Consider the following 19388-nt stretch of genomic DNA (forward strand, 5'->3'; position numbering starts at 1 on the left):
CGGACACTTTACACCACACCATACCGCACGGACACTTTACACCACACCATACCGCACACGGACACTTTACACCACCATACCGCACACGAACACTTTGCACCACACCATACACACGGACACTTTGCACCACACCATACCACACACTTTACACCACACCATACCGCACACGGACACTTTACACCACACCATACCACACACGGACACTTTACACCACACCATACCGCACACAGACACTTTATGGACAATCACAATTAATTTCAATTTTCAATTAAATTGTTTACTGTTTTACTGCTTTCTGCCATAAGCATATTTTGTATATAAATCTTTTCTCTCATATATTTCTCACATATATCTTTATATATTCTTATTTTTATATAGTTTTTATACTTTATTTATCTGCCTTCTTTTTCTTTGTTTTATTTTTCTCCCCATCCTATTACCTCATGCCGGACTGTCGTAAAAAAGCATTTCACTGCATGTGACAAATAAAATTTGATTTGATTTTGAATTTATATCATATATTCAACAGATAACCTATACCCTGACTTTTCTATATCCTAATTCCACATCCTCTATCCTCATCATTCCTATATCCTGATTAATCCTATATCCTGATTCTATACAGTATCCAATATTCTGGTTAATTATATTTTCTATATATTATATTCTGATTAATCCTATGTCTTATATCCTGATTAATCTCATATCCTGATTCCATATCCTATATTTTAATAAGTCATATTTTCTATATTCTATATTCTGATTAAACCTACAGTATATCTTATATCCTGATTAATTTCATATTCTGATTTTATATCTTTTACTTAGATTCTATTACTTATGCCTTTATTTTATATCCAATATCCTAACTATTTGTAAATCTTATATCCTGATTATTTCTATATCCTGATTCCGAATCCTATACCCTGATTATTCCTATATCCTGATTCTATATCTTGTATCCTGGTTCTAAATCTTTTATCTCGATTCAATAAAGTATATCCTGATTAACCCTATATCTTATATCCAGATTGAATCCTATGGGAGGAAGTGGGAAGCTCAGTGATTAAGGCTCTGGGTTACTGATTAGAGAGCATCACCAAGCTTCTACCATGAGCAAGGCCCCCAACCTCCTGTGCCTCAGGGGCATTGTACCGTTGCTGAACCTGCACCCGGACCCCAGCTTCCCACTGCATCCTGGGATATCATCACTGGGATATACAATGAAAGAATTTCACTGTTCAAAGCCCCTTTTACAATAAACTCAAATCTTGAATCTAAATTCTTTAAAATATATAGTTCAGCATACGCTGTTGCTATACAGTTAATAGCCACACCTGAGTTCCCTCCACCCCATCTCTCTCTCTCTCTCTCTCTCTCTCTCTCTCTCTCTCTCTCTCTCTCTTTTCTCTCTCTCACTCTCCTCACCCCACATTTCCATCTACAAACCAGTTTATCATCCTTCCTGTCAGCTGTATCTGTAACACACATGGTGGATGAGTCGGGGATACAGTCGTGTTCGAAATGCTAAAGAGGAAGTGGCAAAGGTCATATGAAAAGTTAGAAACTCTCCAGACTACTAAATTAGGCTGGATTGTTTTTTTCTTTTTTCCTTTTTCGTTCCTTAATGTCATAAGGGCGCAGGGGCTCGTCCCCTTACTGTAATACCCTCACACGCTTTGACTCAACCTTGTTGATATGAAGGAACACATTTTCACCCACACCTCAATTATGTACTACTTATTCAATTATTCACTTGTTTTTATGTGCCTTGCGTAGGCAATAGCATAGCATTGTTAAAATTTTATACTCTAATTATTGAAAAAATGCTTGGAAACAAACACACAAGACATCAACCTTGAAATAAAAGGCTTGGTGAAACAATAGAGGTCATGAATGGTAATTTGTAGAGATTTTGTGAATGGGAGTCACTTGTGTATGTGTGTGTGTGTGTGTGTGTGTGTGTGTGAGTGTGTGGTTTGGGATTTGGATTTCATGGCTGCCATATTTTGATGTCGCAGTAGTTGTTGGAGTCTGGAGTTCCCACTTGTCTGTGTTCCGATCGATCGATCGATCGATCTATCTATCTATCTATCTATCTATCTATCTATCTATCTATCTATCTATCTATCTATCTATCTATCTATCTATCTATCTATCTATCTATCATCTATCTATCTATCTATCTATCTATCTATCTATCTATCTATCTATCTATCTATCTATCTATCTATTATATAACAGTATAATTAGGCAATTTTGAAATAATTTGATTACATAAACAGAATATTTTTTGATGGTTAAAAAATATTTAAAATATACAAGAGATCAGAGCTACGTCTGTAGCTTAAAGTTCATGCTGCTTGAAGTTGTTGCTTTAACCAATCAGATTTCGAGTTGTGACACCAGGGCCATCTAGCAGGCGTACGATAATAGAGCTATCTTAAATATACTCGTGTAGACTTAATGACTGCTTTTCATTCCACGATGGCTGACAGAGGAGAGGAAATTAATTTGGTAGAAGATATAGTTGCAAGACCATTTTCAAGATGGACCTTTCAAGAAAAGCTGGACAAAAAACACACGATTTGCCTTCATTTCAAATCCCCAGAAAAAACTATTATTTCCCTAAGTTAATATTGATGCTTCTGCTGGATGTGTTAGAAGCATACGATGTATGCGGAGACTTTTGAATTGTGTTAACTGGGTTTCCTACTTAAATAATGCCATTTATTCTTGCTGTATGAGGTACCAGTATGTGATGCAGTGCTCTGTTATACTGTTTTTATGTTTTATATTGATCGTTTCTATGCCCCTGGCATCATAATAATGGTATTAAGAGGTGGATTGGTCCAGGTAGGACACCACTGAAAGTGCCTGGGGTTTCAGGACATCGGATTTGGCACTGTTATTGACGAACTTGTTTGAATGCTTAATTTTTAGGATTTTCATCGCCACTGAAGCTTCCAATGCATTGATTTTCTCCCTGCATCATTTAGTTCCCAATTAATTCCCGTCTTCAAGTCTGTAAACAAGCTCTGCTAACTGATTCATTGAATATCCTCACTCTTTTCCTTGTATTTTTTTTTTCTTTTGCTTAACATAAAAAGTTTTGTCTGTCACTTTTTTTTTATTTGTTTATTTGTCGAGTCTGCTGTTTGAGCTCTGCATGCATGAATGTCAAACAGAATTCAAGAGTGCGCTTAAGGGAAGAAGAAGAAGATCTGATAAGCTAAAGAATGTGTGCTGCGAGTGTAACAGTGCGTGTTGGGTTTGTGTAAATATGTTTTCTTGTATTGAAATTGTAGCTTCTTACCTTTTAAAGTGAGAACCGTCTCAAAGCCTGAAGAACAATGTGAGATTTATTTATGTTTTTTTTTTTCCATTTCCAATGAATTCCAACTAAAGGAACAACCTTGATTTTTTTTCTTGCAAGTGACACCTGGTTAAGTCGAGTTGTGTCCTTGAATTAAATTGGCTGTAGCTGTAAGTCAAGTTCATGGACTCCTTGAAGGTTTGATGTACATGTTCCTGTATAAGTTCTTTGTTTGGAAAGGACTAGAAACTTTTGAAACTTTTTTCCCTTAGATTCCTGGTCAAATCTGAATCAACTCAGTGAATGTTTATAATTTTTAGTGATTTGATTGTGTTCAGATATTCAATTTAACTATATAATTTACAATAATCTACAACCACTGTTCCTTCCTTGGACCACTTTTGATAGATTTTGGCCACTGCAGACCGGAAACATCCCACAAGAGCTGCAGTTTTGATGTTGTGACCCAGTCGTCAACCCGTCACAATTTGTCCAGCTCACTCAAATCCTTCCCCTTGCCCATTTTTCCTGCTTCTAACACGTCAACTTTGAGGACAAAATGTTCACTTGCTGGGTAACATATCCCGCCAACTAACAGGTGCCATGATGAAGAGATAATCAGTGTTATTCAATTATATAGATTAGATATAGAATGTATTAGAATGTCATAAGGATGCTAAAAAATTATGATATATATATCATTATGATAATATATTATGATTCACAATAATTTCTATCATTTTTAAAACAATTTCAAACATGGCTCATGGACTTATATGAAGTGTCTACATATTACATAGTACATTGTTTACATAGGCAACATAAGTTCTTCTCTAACTACATATACAATCAAACACTTTCACTAATTCTGCAAATTACGTTTGCCAGTTCGATCCTTTTTGATTGAGTAAATAACGCTCCATCGATATGTCTCTAATCTCCTGCAGCTTGTGTGTTTGATTAGCAAAGAGCTGTATTTGACTGTTCAAGCTCACAGTGGTGTCAGAAGGCCGCTTGTGGCTGTAACAGCTAATCGGATTGAGCTATTGGAGCGGTGCAGACTGCTGTGTAATGCTGACACAGCTGTAGTAGAGAGGTGAGGAATGAAACCAGTGTCTCTCATCTGTTTTCTCTGTTTCAGTCCAAATATTTGATGCTCAGGTCTGCTGCAGGCTGAGGCAATACATCAGCCTGATGCCAGAGAACTTACATGCGTAGATATTGTTAGAATGGTTAGATTGATAACACAGTTATTTTATTATATCGGAATGCAGCTTAAATTATTACTAGATTAATATGTTTTTACAAGCATCTGTTTACACTAATAAGCGCTGAAATACAAACCACTGCCAGAGAAATAAATTCGATTATGTGATTATCTCATTACCTGAACACTGCTTATCTTGTTACATGTACATTAAAGCACATTGAAATTATTTCTTCAAATATAACAGCAATGTTGGGAAGCTCAGTAGTGATGCAGCACCCTTGGAGTACAGAGGCAGCCAAAAGTGGCAGTTTGGTGATACTGGGGCTTGAATCCCTGACCCTGATCAGTAACCCAGAGCCTTAACCACTGAACTACCATTTCCCCAGTTGAATCTGTCAGGCACCATCAAATTGGCAGGTCTTATGGGGTGTTCAAGGTATGAAGTGGTTAGGACCTACCAAAATCGGTCTAAAGATGAAAAACCCTTGAATTCATGTCAGATCAATGTGCACCCAAGGTCCATTGATGCTTGTACTACCTACTTAACCATTACTGCAGGCCAAGTACATGGCAATTGTACTCTTTAATGGCAGAGACCTCAACCAAAAGTCGTCTGAAATGGTTGAGGGAATATAAATATTTGAAGTGTTGATTTGGCATCTCGATTCCACAGATCTCAATCCGATCAAGCTTCTGTGGGATGTGCTGGACAAACTGGTCCGACCCAAATATGCCCCACATCAGACTTTATAGGACTTGAAGATTTGTTGTTAGTGTCTTGATCTAAGATAATCCATGATAACTTTTACATTTACAAATTGACATAAGATTGCCTTTCTTTACAGCTGATAGATAGATAGATAGATAGATAGATAGATAGATAGATAGATAGATAGATAGATAGATAGATAGATAGATAGATAGATAGATAGATAGATAGATGTGTTTTGTATGATGATGCATCAATAGTGGATGGATAGAAGGATGGATGTTTGGATGAAAAGTTGATAAAACTGTACACACCAAGCATCTGTAGAAACAAACCAATAGGCCAAGGAGAAAGTTTGGGTTCTTGGAAAAAGTTTTCATTTGAACTCTTAAGCTTAGCAGATGCAGGTGACATATTCTAGGAGAATGAATACCCAGTTGGCATGATGTGATTAGAATTTCAGCCCTGAAATCCCTTAAGATTAATTCCACCCGCAAGAAACCATTCAGCATGTTGTCACAGTAAAGAGACTGTGATGGAAAATCCCACTCTGCAAAAAGCTTTCATGGTCATGGTATTTCACTGAAAAAAAAAACAGCTATGAGCAAGGCATCGCCATCACATCAAGCATCAATCAGCTTGTGCTAGAGAAGCTCTGGAGCTAAAAAACCTACCGCATGGTGGTGGGGAATGTGAGAATTAATTAAGCCCTCCATTCGAATAGTCCCTAATTGATCATCCAGCACCAGAGACCATTTCCAGAAATAAAGACAGATATTCAATAGTGTCCTCTCTGTGCTGTGATCTGTCAAGTGCCGTTGATGTACAAAATTATCTGACTTAATTATAAAACATCCAACTGTGATTAATGATATCATTACCTTTTCCCTGCTCTCATTTCAATCAAATATCCCAAGTGTGTTGACGGGGGGATGTTTCAGCCATATATATTAATCCTATGGCTCATGGATTTATATGAAGTTCCTAGCTTAGACTAGCTTCAATAAACCTTGACTAATATTGAATGGGCCATGAAATTTTATACACTATTGAGCTGAAAGTATGCGGACCTGTGACACCTCCTTATGTGCTTGGTGAACATACTTGTGGAACCTGACTTTGAGATATTCAGTGTCAAGAGCTTTGGTGAGGTCTAGCATGGATGCTGGCTATTTGTTTGAAGATGTTCATAAGGATTGAGGTCAGAAGCTCTGTTCAGGTAACTCGTGTTTTACCAGTCCAGCTTTTAAAAGCCGTGTCCTAATAGTCTGCATTGGACATTGAGAGAGTGTAATACTGAAATTTAATATTTTATAGTAGTTTCAATGACAAAGACATGCTCAATAATTCTGTGCTTCCAGCTTTGTGGCAGCAGTTCGGGGAAGAACAGCATATGAGTGTGATTGTCAGGTGTCCACAAACTATTGGATAAAGTATATAAGCACATGTCCAGCTTGTGAAAAAAGAACAGGAAAGAACTTGCATCACACTTCTGTTTTCGATCTGCCAGAGTATCACAATGGAGTAAATTCTTGAAAGTTTTGGAGGGATGTTTTGGGGCTTATTTTTTCAGAAAGGCTTCATGAGAAATTGCTGACTTTCACAAGCTTGAAGCACTGAAATTAAACAATAATAGAATATTCTTCTTGGTTAGGAAAGTTGCCTTTGAATGACAGCTTTCTCACTCAATTGTTTCAGTAAAGAAATTGATTTTCACTTGAGACTGATGCACAAAGTCAGTCCAGTCATACTGGAAAATAAGGAATACATACAAAATGTCTGTCTTCTCAGCCCTCCGCCATTTTTCTTTCCATATGTTCTGCTTCTCCCCATCCAGTGTAGCAGAAGATGTAATGCAGGATGTAGAGGTGTGAATCTTTAGAAAGTTCTTTAATTATACTTTGGAGTTTGCAAGTTCTGTTTTTGCCTGTGAGCTCAGAGCTGCGTTAACACTCCTCCCCCTGTTCTGCATCGCTTTGCACCATCTGTTCACTTTGTGCATTTTGAAGTGACTAGTTATTGAAGTCTTAAGTGGTTTGGACTCGAGACATGCGAAGCAAAAAGTCTTACAGCATTCGAGCAAATTTGCAAGAACTGTTTCCCATTTTGAGTAATTTGCAACGCAGAAGCTTTCTCCTTTACGTTTATGGCATTTGACAGACCTGATCTTATTTGATGCCCCTGAGCAGTTGAGGATAAAGGGTGGTGGGATTTGAACTCAAGACCTCCTGATACCACTTCACCTCATGATTCTGTATGAGGATGATGATGGAAAGAATGATGAGCGCCAATCTGGGTTCCCATAATTCCCTAATATAATAATAATAATAATAATCATTAGTGGACAGTAATGAAGTAAACATAATATGTTACTGTACTCAACTAGCTTTTTTATGTATCTGTACTTTACTGAAGTATTTCCATTTGGGGAGAAATCAGTCGTTCCTTTTTATTTACGAGCGGATAAAAATGTAAATGGTCAATCACGCAGCAATCCACCAATCAGGGTCGAGCGCACGCTCTGTTTAAAATTTTAAATGCTGCTTGGTGTATCTACTTATCACCAACATACAGTTCAGCATCAGTTCAACAGCAAGCAGATCATTTTGAAAGGAATTTACGCAATTTTTTTTCCAGTTGTTTAAAAGAAGGTTTTGGGCTCTATATCATTCTAATAATAGAACTTTAGAATCGTTTCATAACATTATAGCCATAATAAATCATAGTACTTTGGATACTTAAGTACATTTGAAGGAAAATACGTGTGTTTTTACTCAAATGAACATTTAAAAGGAGCAATTTTACTTTTACTGGCGTCATATTTTATCTCTATTTTTACTCAAGTACATGGTTTGGGTACTTCCACCATTATTAATAATAAAAATAACAATAATATTAATAACAACAATAATCTCTTGTTTGTCATTGTGTTTTCTTTAGAGAAATGTGATGAAGCACTGGCCACTCCTCTATCCCATAGTGCCTTCAGCAGCTCATCTGTGTTCACCACCGGCTACACACCTGAATATGCCAAACTGAACAGGAGAGGAGGTAAGAGGCCTGAAAAACACATCCATGCTGACAATCACCAAGCTATACACGTGTTTGGTATTTTTATGTCTTCTGGATGGAGTGGTTCTTTGGTTCTATCAAAACACGTCAGGATTTCATGGAAAATAATACATAGTGGTGGGTAACATTTCTGATTCATGTCTGGCTGCATCATGCTGTTTTTTTGTCAACTGCTTTCTTAATTTGCTATTTTCTATTTGTTATATAAGGAATTATGGTTACATTTGTATGATTTCTACATGTTTTTACATTTTGTCAGTCAAAATGCAACTAAATCTAACTTGCATGAATGTGGACTTTGTGGAAATATTTATTGGGACATAAAATTTAATTCTTTTGTTGGAGCCCAGTGACACAATGCACACCATCACAGTACTTCTTAGATTTCTTATTTTTCTTTCCGCTGTATACCACCCTGACCATCTCCATACCACTCTGTCCTTCTTATCTGCTTCTTTTAAATCAACCACCTGCATATCTTCCCTCACCACATCTATAGACCTCCTCCTTGGCCTTTCCTTTTTCCTGCCGGCTCCACCTTCAGCATTCTTCTACTCATATACCCCATGTCCCTCCTCTGCACATGACCAAGCCAATCACACCTCTCTCACCTCATCTCCAAAACGTCCTACCTACTACTACTCTTCATTTCTTTGCACTGTTGATCCCAGGTACGTAGACGCTCCTACTGACTTTCATTCCCCTTCTCTCCAGCGCATCACAATATCGGCAGGATTATTATTTCACTTTCCAAATAGGCATGTATGCATGGTACCCCTGAATTTCATAATCAGGTTGAAGAAGTTTTGTTATATGTATTGGCATCACTTCTGTTGACTCCTGTTGTAGAAAATTAGCCTCGGCTGTCAGGAAAACAAACGCTGGCAAGCCATTAAGTTCTGATTTGATGGAACCCGAGGGTAGTTTGATAGTTTTCATCGCAGACGAGCAAACAGCCTGTCACGATCTCAGCCTGGCAGAAACATGTCCTTTTATCAACCATATTCAATCCCTGATGACATCACCAAGACAGGCTCATTAGCTACACTAAAACATGCAGCATCAGAAAAGACTAATGAAGGGTTTTACAGAAATGCGCATGCAGATACATGTTTTTGCTCGAAATCAGCAAAACTAGAATTTATACCGCACAGTTCGGTATCATGTTTATAGTGATTTATTTCGGACAAAAATCACTGGTGTGGAAAAATCCAGGAGCACAGGCTCACCCAAAATAAACCGCTGAAGCATTGAAAATCCCATGGACTTTTTCCTGTCTTCTGTCTAGTTTTGGTAAATCCAAGTTCATCATCGAATTAAATTCTTTTTCTTAGCTAAAAGGAGAGAAGCCTGATGAATCCATTCACCTCAAGGTTCAATGTCTCGCACATCAATTTGCAATGCGTTTCTGTTCACCACGGCTGTAAAGAGTCATTATACTTTATGAATTACGGTACACTTTATTGCAGATTAAATTGTTCTGGCTATTTTTTCCCAGATTTTTCTTATACCCAAGGTGTTTCCAGCCACAATGTAATTTTTGTTAGTTTTTTTTTTCCACTTTTCTGTGTAAACTTTAGAGACTGCCATGTGAAACTCCCAGGAGAGTTTTGAAATACGCAAACGAGCCCATCTGTCAGCTAATATTAAATAAAAAAAAACATGCTGCAGTTAAAGTCACAGAGATCACACTTTTCTCCCATTCTGATGTTTAATGTGAACAGTAATTCAAACTCTTGGTCTGTACCTGAATAATTCTAATGATTTTAATGCAATTTTTTAAATGCATTAACAAAAAGGTATATTTATATATTTTTCATTGGAACATTGCATTTAATTGCATGCATACATTTTTCCTATTTAAAATGTTTTATATACAGCTGTTAATACACAGTTTTTAGTTTGCCTTGTTATATATTTCTTTATAAATAAGACATAGAATGAACATACACTTCTGGCCACCGGTTTGTGCACACTTGTGTAGAATGTCATATGCTGTAGCATTACAATTTCCCATTACTAAAACTATAACATCCAAAACCTGGTCCAGCATGGCAATGGCATAGGTCCCCTATGCACAAAACCATCTACATAAAGATATGGTTGGCATGAAATAACCCTTGTTCTGCGCAAAGCCCTGACCTTAACCCCACAAAAAAAATCCCCTTGTTTATACTTGTTATAATCATGGAATGATAACCAAGACTTACTGATGTGAAGGCCAGATGTCCACATTCCTATTGCCATCTAGTGCATAATGAACACTATTAATGTATAATAACTACTATATACCAAAAGCTGAACAAATGATTAGAACAAAATTGCCATTCTGATTGGATTATTAACCCTTCCTTAGGCTGGGAAATCAAACATTTCAATTAGACGTTGTAGAAAAGTAGAATTAGTATTAGTTTTCTATCAAATGTCCTGCCATTTCTCACTTTCCATTCGCTCATCATGCTCCTACAGTATTCCTATTCAGGAGAGATGGAGGCATCTGTTTAGCACTAGCTCATCATTGAGGTGGAGACAGAGAGGAAAAGGTCAAATCCCTGTCGAATGTAAACCTGTTTGTCCTTCACAGCTGGAAATGGCAAGGTAGTGAGATTGGAGGACCGGGTACAGATGATCAGGGGAGCCAGTGGGAAGCTAATGAGGGGAAGGGTGGGGGATTGGGTTGAAGTTGGCAGAGGGGGCTCAGAATTCAGCCCAAGAATGAAGTCTCCGCTGAATAGAAATGTGGCTGTGCATGAGACTGGAGTATTAATAAGATGCACAAACCCAGTGATCCCTGCACTTCATTTTATTTTTCATTCTCTGTAGTGAATTAAATCCCCCTCAGGATGTTACCAAGGGAAAATGGCATTTATAGGCTATAGAAACAATTTGACTTCTTTACTCATATTCTTCCTTGTTTTAAATACACTTTTATGTTTATTCGCATCAAAACCGAGTTATTTTCTCAAAATTGTGATTTTTAAGAATAATGTGGACAAGAATGGAGTCTATATCTATTTTTATCGGAAAGTAAGACAGAAGAGGGAACAGAAGCACACATATGTAGAGTGACCAAAATAGTTTGGAGAACCTTTCAGTTCATTCGATTATCTGGCTGCTTTTCCTCAAACAGGAGGAGGGAAAAAAGGACTAGACTATTCTGGGAAAAATGTTTGCAAGAATCTCATTTTTCATGTTATTTTCATCCAGACGTGGATTTAAAACCATTTTCTGGATTGTTCAAGGACTGATTTCATGTGTTTAGGGTTAGGGTTAGGGTTAAAAAAAAAAAAAAACATTTAGTGAGGTAGAAATGTTTTCAAGGCCATTTAGCATCTACTTTTTAAAAAATCTTTTTAAACATTATAAACTCTGGATAATGGTTAGTAAAGCTCATAGTGTCTTCTTTTAAAAGATAGGTAGGTCATTTTCTGCTGTGAATCCCAAAAATAGCAGCTCAGGTTAACATTTAAAAGTACACAGATCAGGCATAACTTTATGACCATTTTCTTAATATCATGTCGGTCCCCCTTTGGCTGCCAAAACAGTCCTGACCTGTTGAGCATAAACAGCATGAACTTCTTCAGCAGTTTAAGCTACAGAAGTTATATTGGATTGACTACATGGACCAGCCTCCCACGTGCATCAATGATCCTCAGCCACCCGTGACCCTGACCCTGTTTCTTCCTTAGACCACTTTTGATAGATACTGGCCACTGCAGACTGAAAACATCCCACAAGCTGCAGTTTTGAAGATCTAACCCAGTTGTCTAGCCATCACAATCTAGCCCTTCTCAACACAAGTTTGCTTGGATTTTCACTTGTTGCCTAATAAATCCCACCCACTAACAGGTGCCATGATGATAATCAGTGTTATTCACTTGACCACTCATAATGTTATAATGTCGTAATATTTTTGCCTGGTCTGTGTATATTTAATGAAATTGTCCAATCCACATTTACGTTAACACTTCATATTTTCTCATATTCTGCAAATAATAAACTTTCCATCTACTAGCGAGCTCTCAATTGTTTAGTTACAAACCAGGAAGGGTGAAAACTCCCATACAGTGTGTACTTCTGTGTTTGTTTTACACAAGTCAAAAAGCCAACCTTTGGTTAAAAGCCCTATCAGCTTTCTTCCTAATACATGACCTCTGAGACACAATTATCTGGTGTTTCTCTGAATGACTGGGGAAAAAATAAAACTACACGTCCCATGTAAACAGCATAGATGTTTTTGCAAGGTCATACTCCTGGAAATGGTGGGCTATCATTAATATTTTACATTTGATGGTTCAATGCATTGTTTGATTTCTAGGAACCTGATTTATAAAATGTAGATTAACAATCTTGTCCCTTTGCCTAACCTTTTCTACTATGAATTAAATAAGGCAAAATTGAGACAAAGACACGTGGAGTGGTATTGCATGGTAAGTTTCATGTGACCTTCCAGGTCTTTCTTGGGTTTTTTTTAGCTTTGTTGGTTTCCCATGACCTACTCAAGGTCCATTCCCATCTCGGAATCAGTGTTTCCAGGATTAATGCCAGATCCACTTACTTTCAGTTATTGTATTGGAAAGGACTGAGGCTTGAAATCATCTTAACATCTTTTTCTCTTTAATGATTTGCCTTCTTTCTCCTTCAAGATGCATTCTTTTATTTCCCTTACCTTATCAGAACATCAGTCTCTGTAGCAGATTTCAGAGGAGTATCCCCACCCCACCCTTGCAATCCTCTCATCTCTACTTCCTCTTACTAATCCTTCTATTCTCACTATGTAACTGTTAAGCCTTTCTCTTGAGGTCTACATTTTAGGTCAACCAGACCAGCTTATCATGTTTTAGCTCCATATGTATACACTTGTATACACTTCTTTTTAAGGTGGCTTTTTGTTTCTTAAAGATCCCCCAAATCCTCTCTATCTAGCGATCAATTCTGTTTATCCTGTTGAAGCCAGATTCCAAATAATGATTCTGTAATAGCATCAGACATTAAATCAGACTGAGGAATACGTCACAGCTTATCAAGCACTTTGTCACTGTTTATTACTGCTTTTGCCATGATAAAGGAGTCTGTCTTTACACACATATATACTTAGGTATACTTGTATATTTAAGTATATCTAGTATATATCTAAGTGTATTTATCTTTTAATCTATTTTCTTTCTAACGGACGGACGGACGGACGGACAAACAGACAGACAGACAGACAGACAGACAGACAGACAGACAGACAGACAGACAGACAGATAGATAGATAGATAGATAGATAGATAGATAGATAGATAGATAGGATATAACAGTTTAAAGTTGGAAGTATGTAGCTAGTGTACAAGAATGAAATCTTTGGAGCGTAAATTCTGCAAAACAAAACGTAGCCTTTTTTTTGCGTAGTGGTTTCACACGTGACTAACTTCGTCTTTGATTCATCATGGATTCCACAAATTTACTGTCAGTCATGTATCAGGCATTGCCAACCTTAATCTGACTGCCAACGTTTGACAGGTATGCAAAGTATCGATGTAGGGCATGACCTCATCAAGAGTTAACTCGATGTGACAGGAATTAGAGAAGAGAGATCTGAGCGAACAAAACAACGACTAGTGAATTATTAAATGGTGCTGGTGGTGTGTGGGCTGTTGATGTATAGCTACACAATTGAATATAATGAAGAAAGGATAGCGGTGTACTACACATATGCAGAGACTATATTTGTATTCAAACAGTGTTAAAATAGCTTGTTTTTCTTGTACCTACTGACTTTAATGAAAAAAAAAAGTGGGTTACAAACAGATTGTATCAAAATTGTAGAAGCAGCTGCTCATGATCAGGAAAAATGGCACCTTTTCAACCCAAACCTCTATAGAATCCACAATACAAACCACTTAAATACAACACGCTGCTACTTCTGCTTTGTAATTTAGCCCTGAAGTGATGCCAACAACTGAGAAGGTGTAGAATATCCCAGGAATGTTTTATATATAGATACCAGAAACAAAATCAACATCAAGCTTGAATTTTTGAATGTCTGGATCATAGTTAGACCAGATGTTATCTGAGTTTTCTGTTTTCTGGTGTGTAGGTGCTGGAGGCTGGTCTCCTCTGGACACCGATCATTACCCGTGGCTGCAGGTGGACCTGGGCAGCAGGAAGCAGGTGACCGCTGTCGCAACTCAGGGTCGATACAGCAGCTCAGATTGGACCACACGCTATCGGCTGCTCTACAGCGACACGGGCAGGAACTGGAAGCCCTACCATCAGGATGGAAACATCTGGGTAAATTCTGCACTTAGGTCTTTATGCTTTATGCTGAGGTCTTTTTAAGGAAATTTGCTGTTACCTATTGAAATTTGAATGCATTTCAGTGATACCCAACACATCACACTTTGCTGTAATTACAATACATCCATAAATTAAACCCTAGTTTGATCATGTCACTTTTGATTTAACATCTGTTATAGATAAGAATTGAGCATTCATGATATTAAATTATTGAAAATAATTATATAATTTACATTTATATACATTGTGTAATCCCATTGTACCACTAAAACAGCTAGAACCTACTGAGGCATGGATTTAACAAGACCCCTGAAAGTGTATATATGGCACCAATTGGTTTGCGAAAGATCCTGGTGTAAAATGTGTCCTTCACTGATCTGATTTGTTTGTCCAGAATGTTCACAGATGCTTGATTGCATTGTGGCAACCTTTGTTGGGCCATTAAGTATAACTTTCTTTCGGCTTTTCCCATTAGGGGTCGCCACAGCGGATCATCCGTATTCGTGATCCGCATGTTTGATCTGGCACATGTTTTACGCTGGATGCCCTTCCTAACTCAACCCTCCCCATTTATCCGGGCTTGGGACCGGCACTGAGAGTGCACTGGCTTGTGCATCCATAATGGCTGGGTTTTTGTTGGGCCATTAAGCATTGCTCTTAAACCCCAACTAGTCATTTGCATAAATCAAACAATTTTCTGGATGAACGTTTCTTCCCAATGTATTTAGCTAAAAGACCAGACATGTTGGTATTTAAACTCAAACCTTCTGTTTATTAGTCCTCTTAACTACTGAACCACCGCTTGGTCTGCAGTAGCATTTGGGTTCGTGGGTACATGTTAGATTTTCAACTACCCGGTATCTTCTAGTTAAAGTGTTCAGTTAAAGTGTAGATTGGGAAGTAGAAGCTTGGTGTTTTAGATCATGGACTTTTAATCAGAGGGTTGAGTGAGTGAGTTCAGATTCCAGTAACACAATGCTGCCATTGCTGGGCCCTTGAGCTTCACCTGCTCAGTGGTATAAATGAGATCATTTTAGGTCACTCTGGATGAGAGCGTCTGTCTAATGACATAAATGTCAATGCAAGTGTGTGTATGAAGAACTCACAACCTTTACTGAAGATGTGTTTAGAAAGAAACCTTCTTCTCAAGGTAACATTAGGGTATAAGAACTTTCCCCCTTGTCATTTTCATTAATAAATATATATATTTTTGGCTGTAAAGCAATATTACTTAATATTATTTAATATTACACTGTAAACACTTAAGTTTACATTTCAGTTCAGGATTGAATCTTTAAATAAGAAGGTTAAGCTGTAACTTTGTCAGCCTTTAGGTTACTTGGTTAACAAACTAAATGATATCTGTTGTATTAATTTTACACTGATTGTAACCAGACAGTCTAGTGAAGGAACAGCTATTCTAACCTGTAATAACAGAAGTGATAACAGAAACCGACATTCCCTAAAATTTTATGTAAATATAATCGGAGAAACCATTTTGGAGTGGTAGCAGTAACAGTGCTTCACATCTGGCCGAGAACAGCATGGTTCATTGAGGTTTTATTCCTGAGATAAAAATACACAGGGAAGAAACAGATACATAACACCGTACCATATGTAGCATGTTTGCATCTGTCTGAGTTTTATCCATTTAACAGCTGGGTGTTTATTTCTTTTATCCTCCATCTGGTGGCTGGAATGAAGTCATAATCAAACTGAAAATTAGTGGCACTCAGGTGAGAACACGTCAAAGACATAGCAATCGTTTCTGAATATGTCTATGTGTAAGTATGTATGTGAAAGGATATATATATATATATATATATATATATATATATATATATATATATATATATATATATATATATTATTATAGGGGCGTAGTAACGACACACAGATGTCATTGGTTCAGTGCGTACCTCGGTTTTTAAGTCACGGTTGGGTTAAATTTCGGTATGGTTAGGGGGAAGAAATGCAAAACACAAAATAGCTTGTCGTTTTTTTTTTGTTAACGCAGCTTATTATTATTATGGCTATTTGAAACTTGCGGTCCGCCGTTTAATACGTTCCTGAGGGAACTCATATTTTAACTCTGTTCCATATGTAAAAAGGATTGCACTGGGTACACCGAAAGCCCTGTACCGAAAACTAGATTTTTTTTTTTCGCCATTATGGGTTATTGTTTAATGAATTTCGAAGAAAATAAATCATTAAATTTAATTTGAAATAAGGCGGTAACATAACAAAATGTCGAAAAAGTGAAGTGCTGTGAATACAGCACTTCACCCCCCCCCATCACTCTCTCTCTTTCTTTCTCTCTCTCTCTCTCTCTCTCTCTCTCTCTTTCTCTCTTGCGTTCTTCTTCTATTTCTCGATCTACAGTATCTCAGTCCCAGACAGCCTGTCAAAAAAAGCCCCTGAGTGAATAGAAAGTAGAAAAAGGTGCCAAGTGTCTCAGTCAGAAGATAATAGTCTATGAATCCTGGATATCTCTTTCCCTCTTTTTTAATCCTCTCCCCGCTGGTCTGATCTGTCTGATCTGACGCAACATTAAAGGTGCCAATGTCTGAATATCGTAAAAAATGTCTGGGTTGTGATTTTTTTAATAATAATAAACATAAGGTTTCTGAAATTGTATTATGTTTCTGTTAAATGTTCTGCATAGTCGTATGGATGTTTGGTGAAACCAGGTGCAAATCCATTATTTGGTTGTGATTGACAGTTAAAAATCAACCAAAAGCCCACCTTTTTACTTCTTTGACTATGAATCATGTTGGATGGAGATCATGTTTCTCAGCTGCACATTTTTGCCATAATTCTGATTTATTGTTACATGTGAATGGATTTGACAGTGTTATGCTTCCATCATTGTTTTTGTTTTTTTGGCTTTTGCGCTGATATTTTATGAGCAAGCAGTCAAACATTTGTATGATTTTTATGGACTTATCAGTGTAACCAGCTAAGCACCAGCACTTCCTCTTTGGTCATGAACTCAACATACGTTATGATCTTTATCTGTGATTTTTGTCAACGGTTCCCCATCTTTCTGTCAGCCGATGTTTCTGCGCATCTTAGCTCAAAATTAGCTCAATTAGCTCCAAAATGAATGGCTGAAGGATTTGGAATTCGGATTTAGACAATCCATGATTGAAGTAAATTTTAAGGATTGTTTCGACATACCACATAGTCAAAAGAAAGCCAGTGACCCAACTCAAACCACGTTCAACTTATCTTCTACTGACTGTTCTGATTATTTTCAGAATCAGTGAGAAACTTAACCACCGATGGAAGCTCCTCCTAATTAATGAATAGGAAAGGAAATATTTAGATCTCGGTTCTAGATTCTGGTTTTGGATCTCGTGTTGCCTTTCCGGTTGGTGAAAACGTTCTAACTGGTCTTTCAGTCATCTGATCGGAAGAGCTGTTGACTAACTCTGAAGGTCTCTGATCTCATGGATGTGCTAAATAGTTGAATTGAAGCTGCATTTCTTCAAGTGCTTATAATTAAAATTCTTCTTTTTCTCATGTGGTCTGAACACAGCTTGATTTTGGACTCTTTTTTGGCAGTCTCTTAGGTCTCATAAGAAACTTAGCTGTGGCCACTTTAATTATATCAAGGAAACCAGTAAATATGTTATTTGTGATAGTTAAAGCTGGCACGCTGCTTAAACCCAGGCTCTATTGTTTCTCTTCAGCCACTTTTAAATTAAAAAAGGTACTTGATTAAACCAGGCAGCAGAGTCTCAGTGGTTTGACTTGTAGCCAACTAATTAACACACTCACTGAATGTTTAAGGTGCAGGGCTTGAGCTGGTATTAATGGCAGCAAAATTAATTCATCCTGCCCTTTGGTGTAAAATGTGTTGCCTAGAAGCTGTTGAAGAAAGGCATACACTCAGGTGCTAACAGATACAAAACAACATTCTGAAGATGGACACGCCATTAAAGATGCTCTGATGCTTTTCTGCAGTGTTTAGAAATAGTTTTTGTGTGAAGATAAATGACTTTTTGGTTCTTTTTTTTGTTTGCAGGCATTTACAGGAAACTCCAACACGGAGAGCGTGGTGCGTTACGACCTTCAGCGCGTTATCATGGCCAGATTTGTGCGATTTGTCCCATTGGACTGGAGCGAAGAAGGTCGGATAGGCCTGAGGATAGAGATCTATGGCTGCTTGTACTGTGAGTTTACACACACATACACCCACACTCACTATTTCTTATCTCATAACACACACACACACACACACACACACACACACACAATCTTTTCAATCAGTATTTCTTATTTCCATTTATATTCTCCGTGACGTCAGAAAGGCATTGATGCGGCAGTTATCTTGCGTTATTGTTATAATGTATTAAGAGTTTTCCTCTATTAATGGCAGCCAGTTCATGTAGATTTTACACTTGACTGTTTTCAATATATTTGTATACCCTTTCAAGTTTAAGTTCTCAATGTCTGCTAAGGAAAAGCTTAGGAAACTAAGGCAGAAACCATGCTAAAGTTCAAATAATCTGCAGTTTAAACCACTTCAATCATTATGGGATATGTGTCGTTTCTAGCAAATAAAATGGATGAGCTACATGCAATTCTGGGAAATCACAGGGATTATCAAGAATGTAGCTTTATAGTATATGCTTCTATGAGATATGCTCACAGGAGCATATCCCTAATGTTAATGTTACTTTGACTGCCTGAAAGAGTATTGATGCATCGTGGAGGCTAAATGTGCTGGGGTCAGAGCGCAGGGTCTGCCATGATACAGTGCCCCTGGAGCACTGAGGGTTAAAGGGCATTGC

The 19388-nt window shown here is 37.5% G+C and overlaps 1 protein-coding gene across 1 annotated transcript in view; it reads left to right on the forward strand.

Moving 5' to 3' along the window:
• The window catches only part of LOC124375583 (contactin-associated protein-like 2), a 124082-nt gene that overhangs the window by 36435 nt on the left and 68259 nt on the right, over positions 1 to 19388 (forward strand). The window contains exons 2-4 of the mRNA XM_046834065.1: positions 8176 to 8286; positions 14390 to 14583; positions 18620 to 18767. Of these exons, the coding sequence (XP_046690021.1) occupies positions 8176 to 8286; positions 14390 to 14583; positions 18620 to 18767 (453 nt within the window). The remainder of the gene's footprint in view (positions 1 to 8175; positions 8287 to 14389; positions 14584 to 18619; positions 18768 to 19388) is intronic.

The sequence above is a fragment of the Silurus meridionalis genome, chromosome 21, assembly GCF_014805685.1.
Source record: "Silurus meridionalis isolate SWU-2019-XX chromosome 21, ASM1480568v1, whole genome shotgun sequence".
Lineage (NCBI taxonomy): Eukaryota > Metazoa > Chordata > Actinopteri > Siluriformes > Siluridae > Silurus > Silurus meridionalis.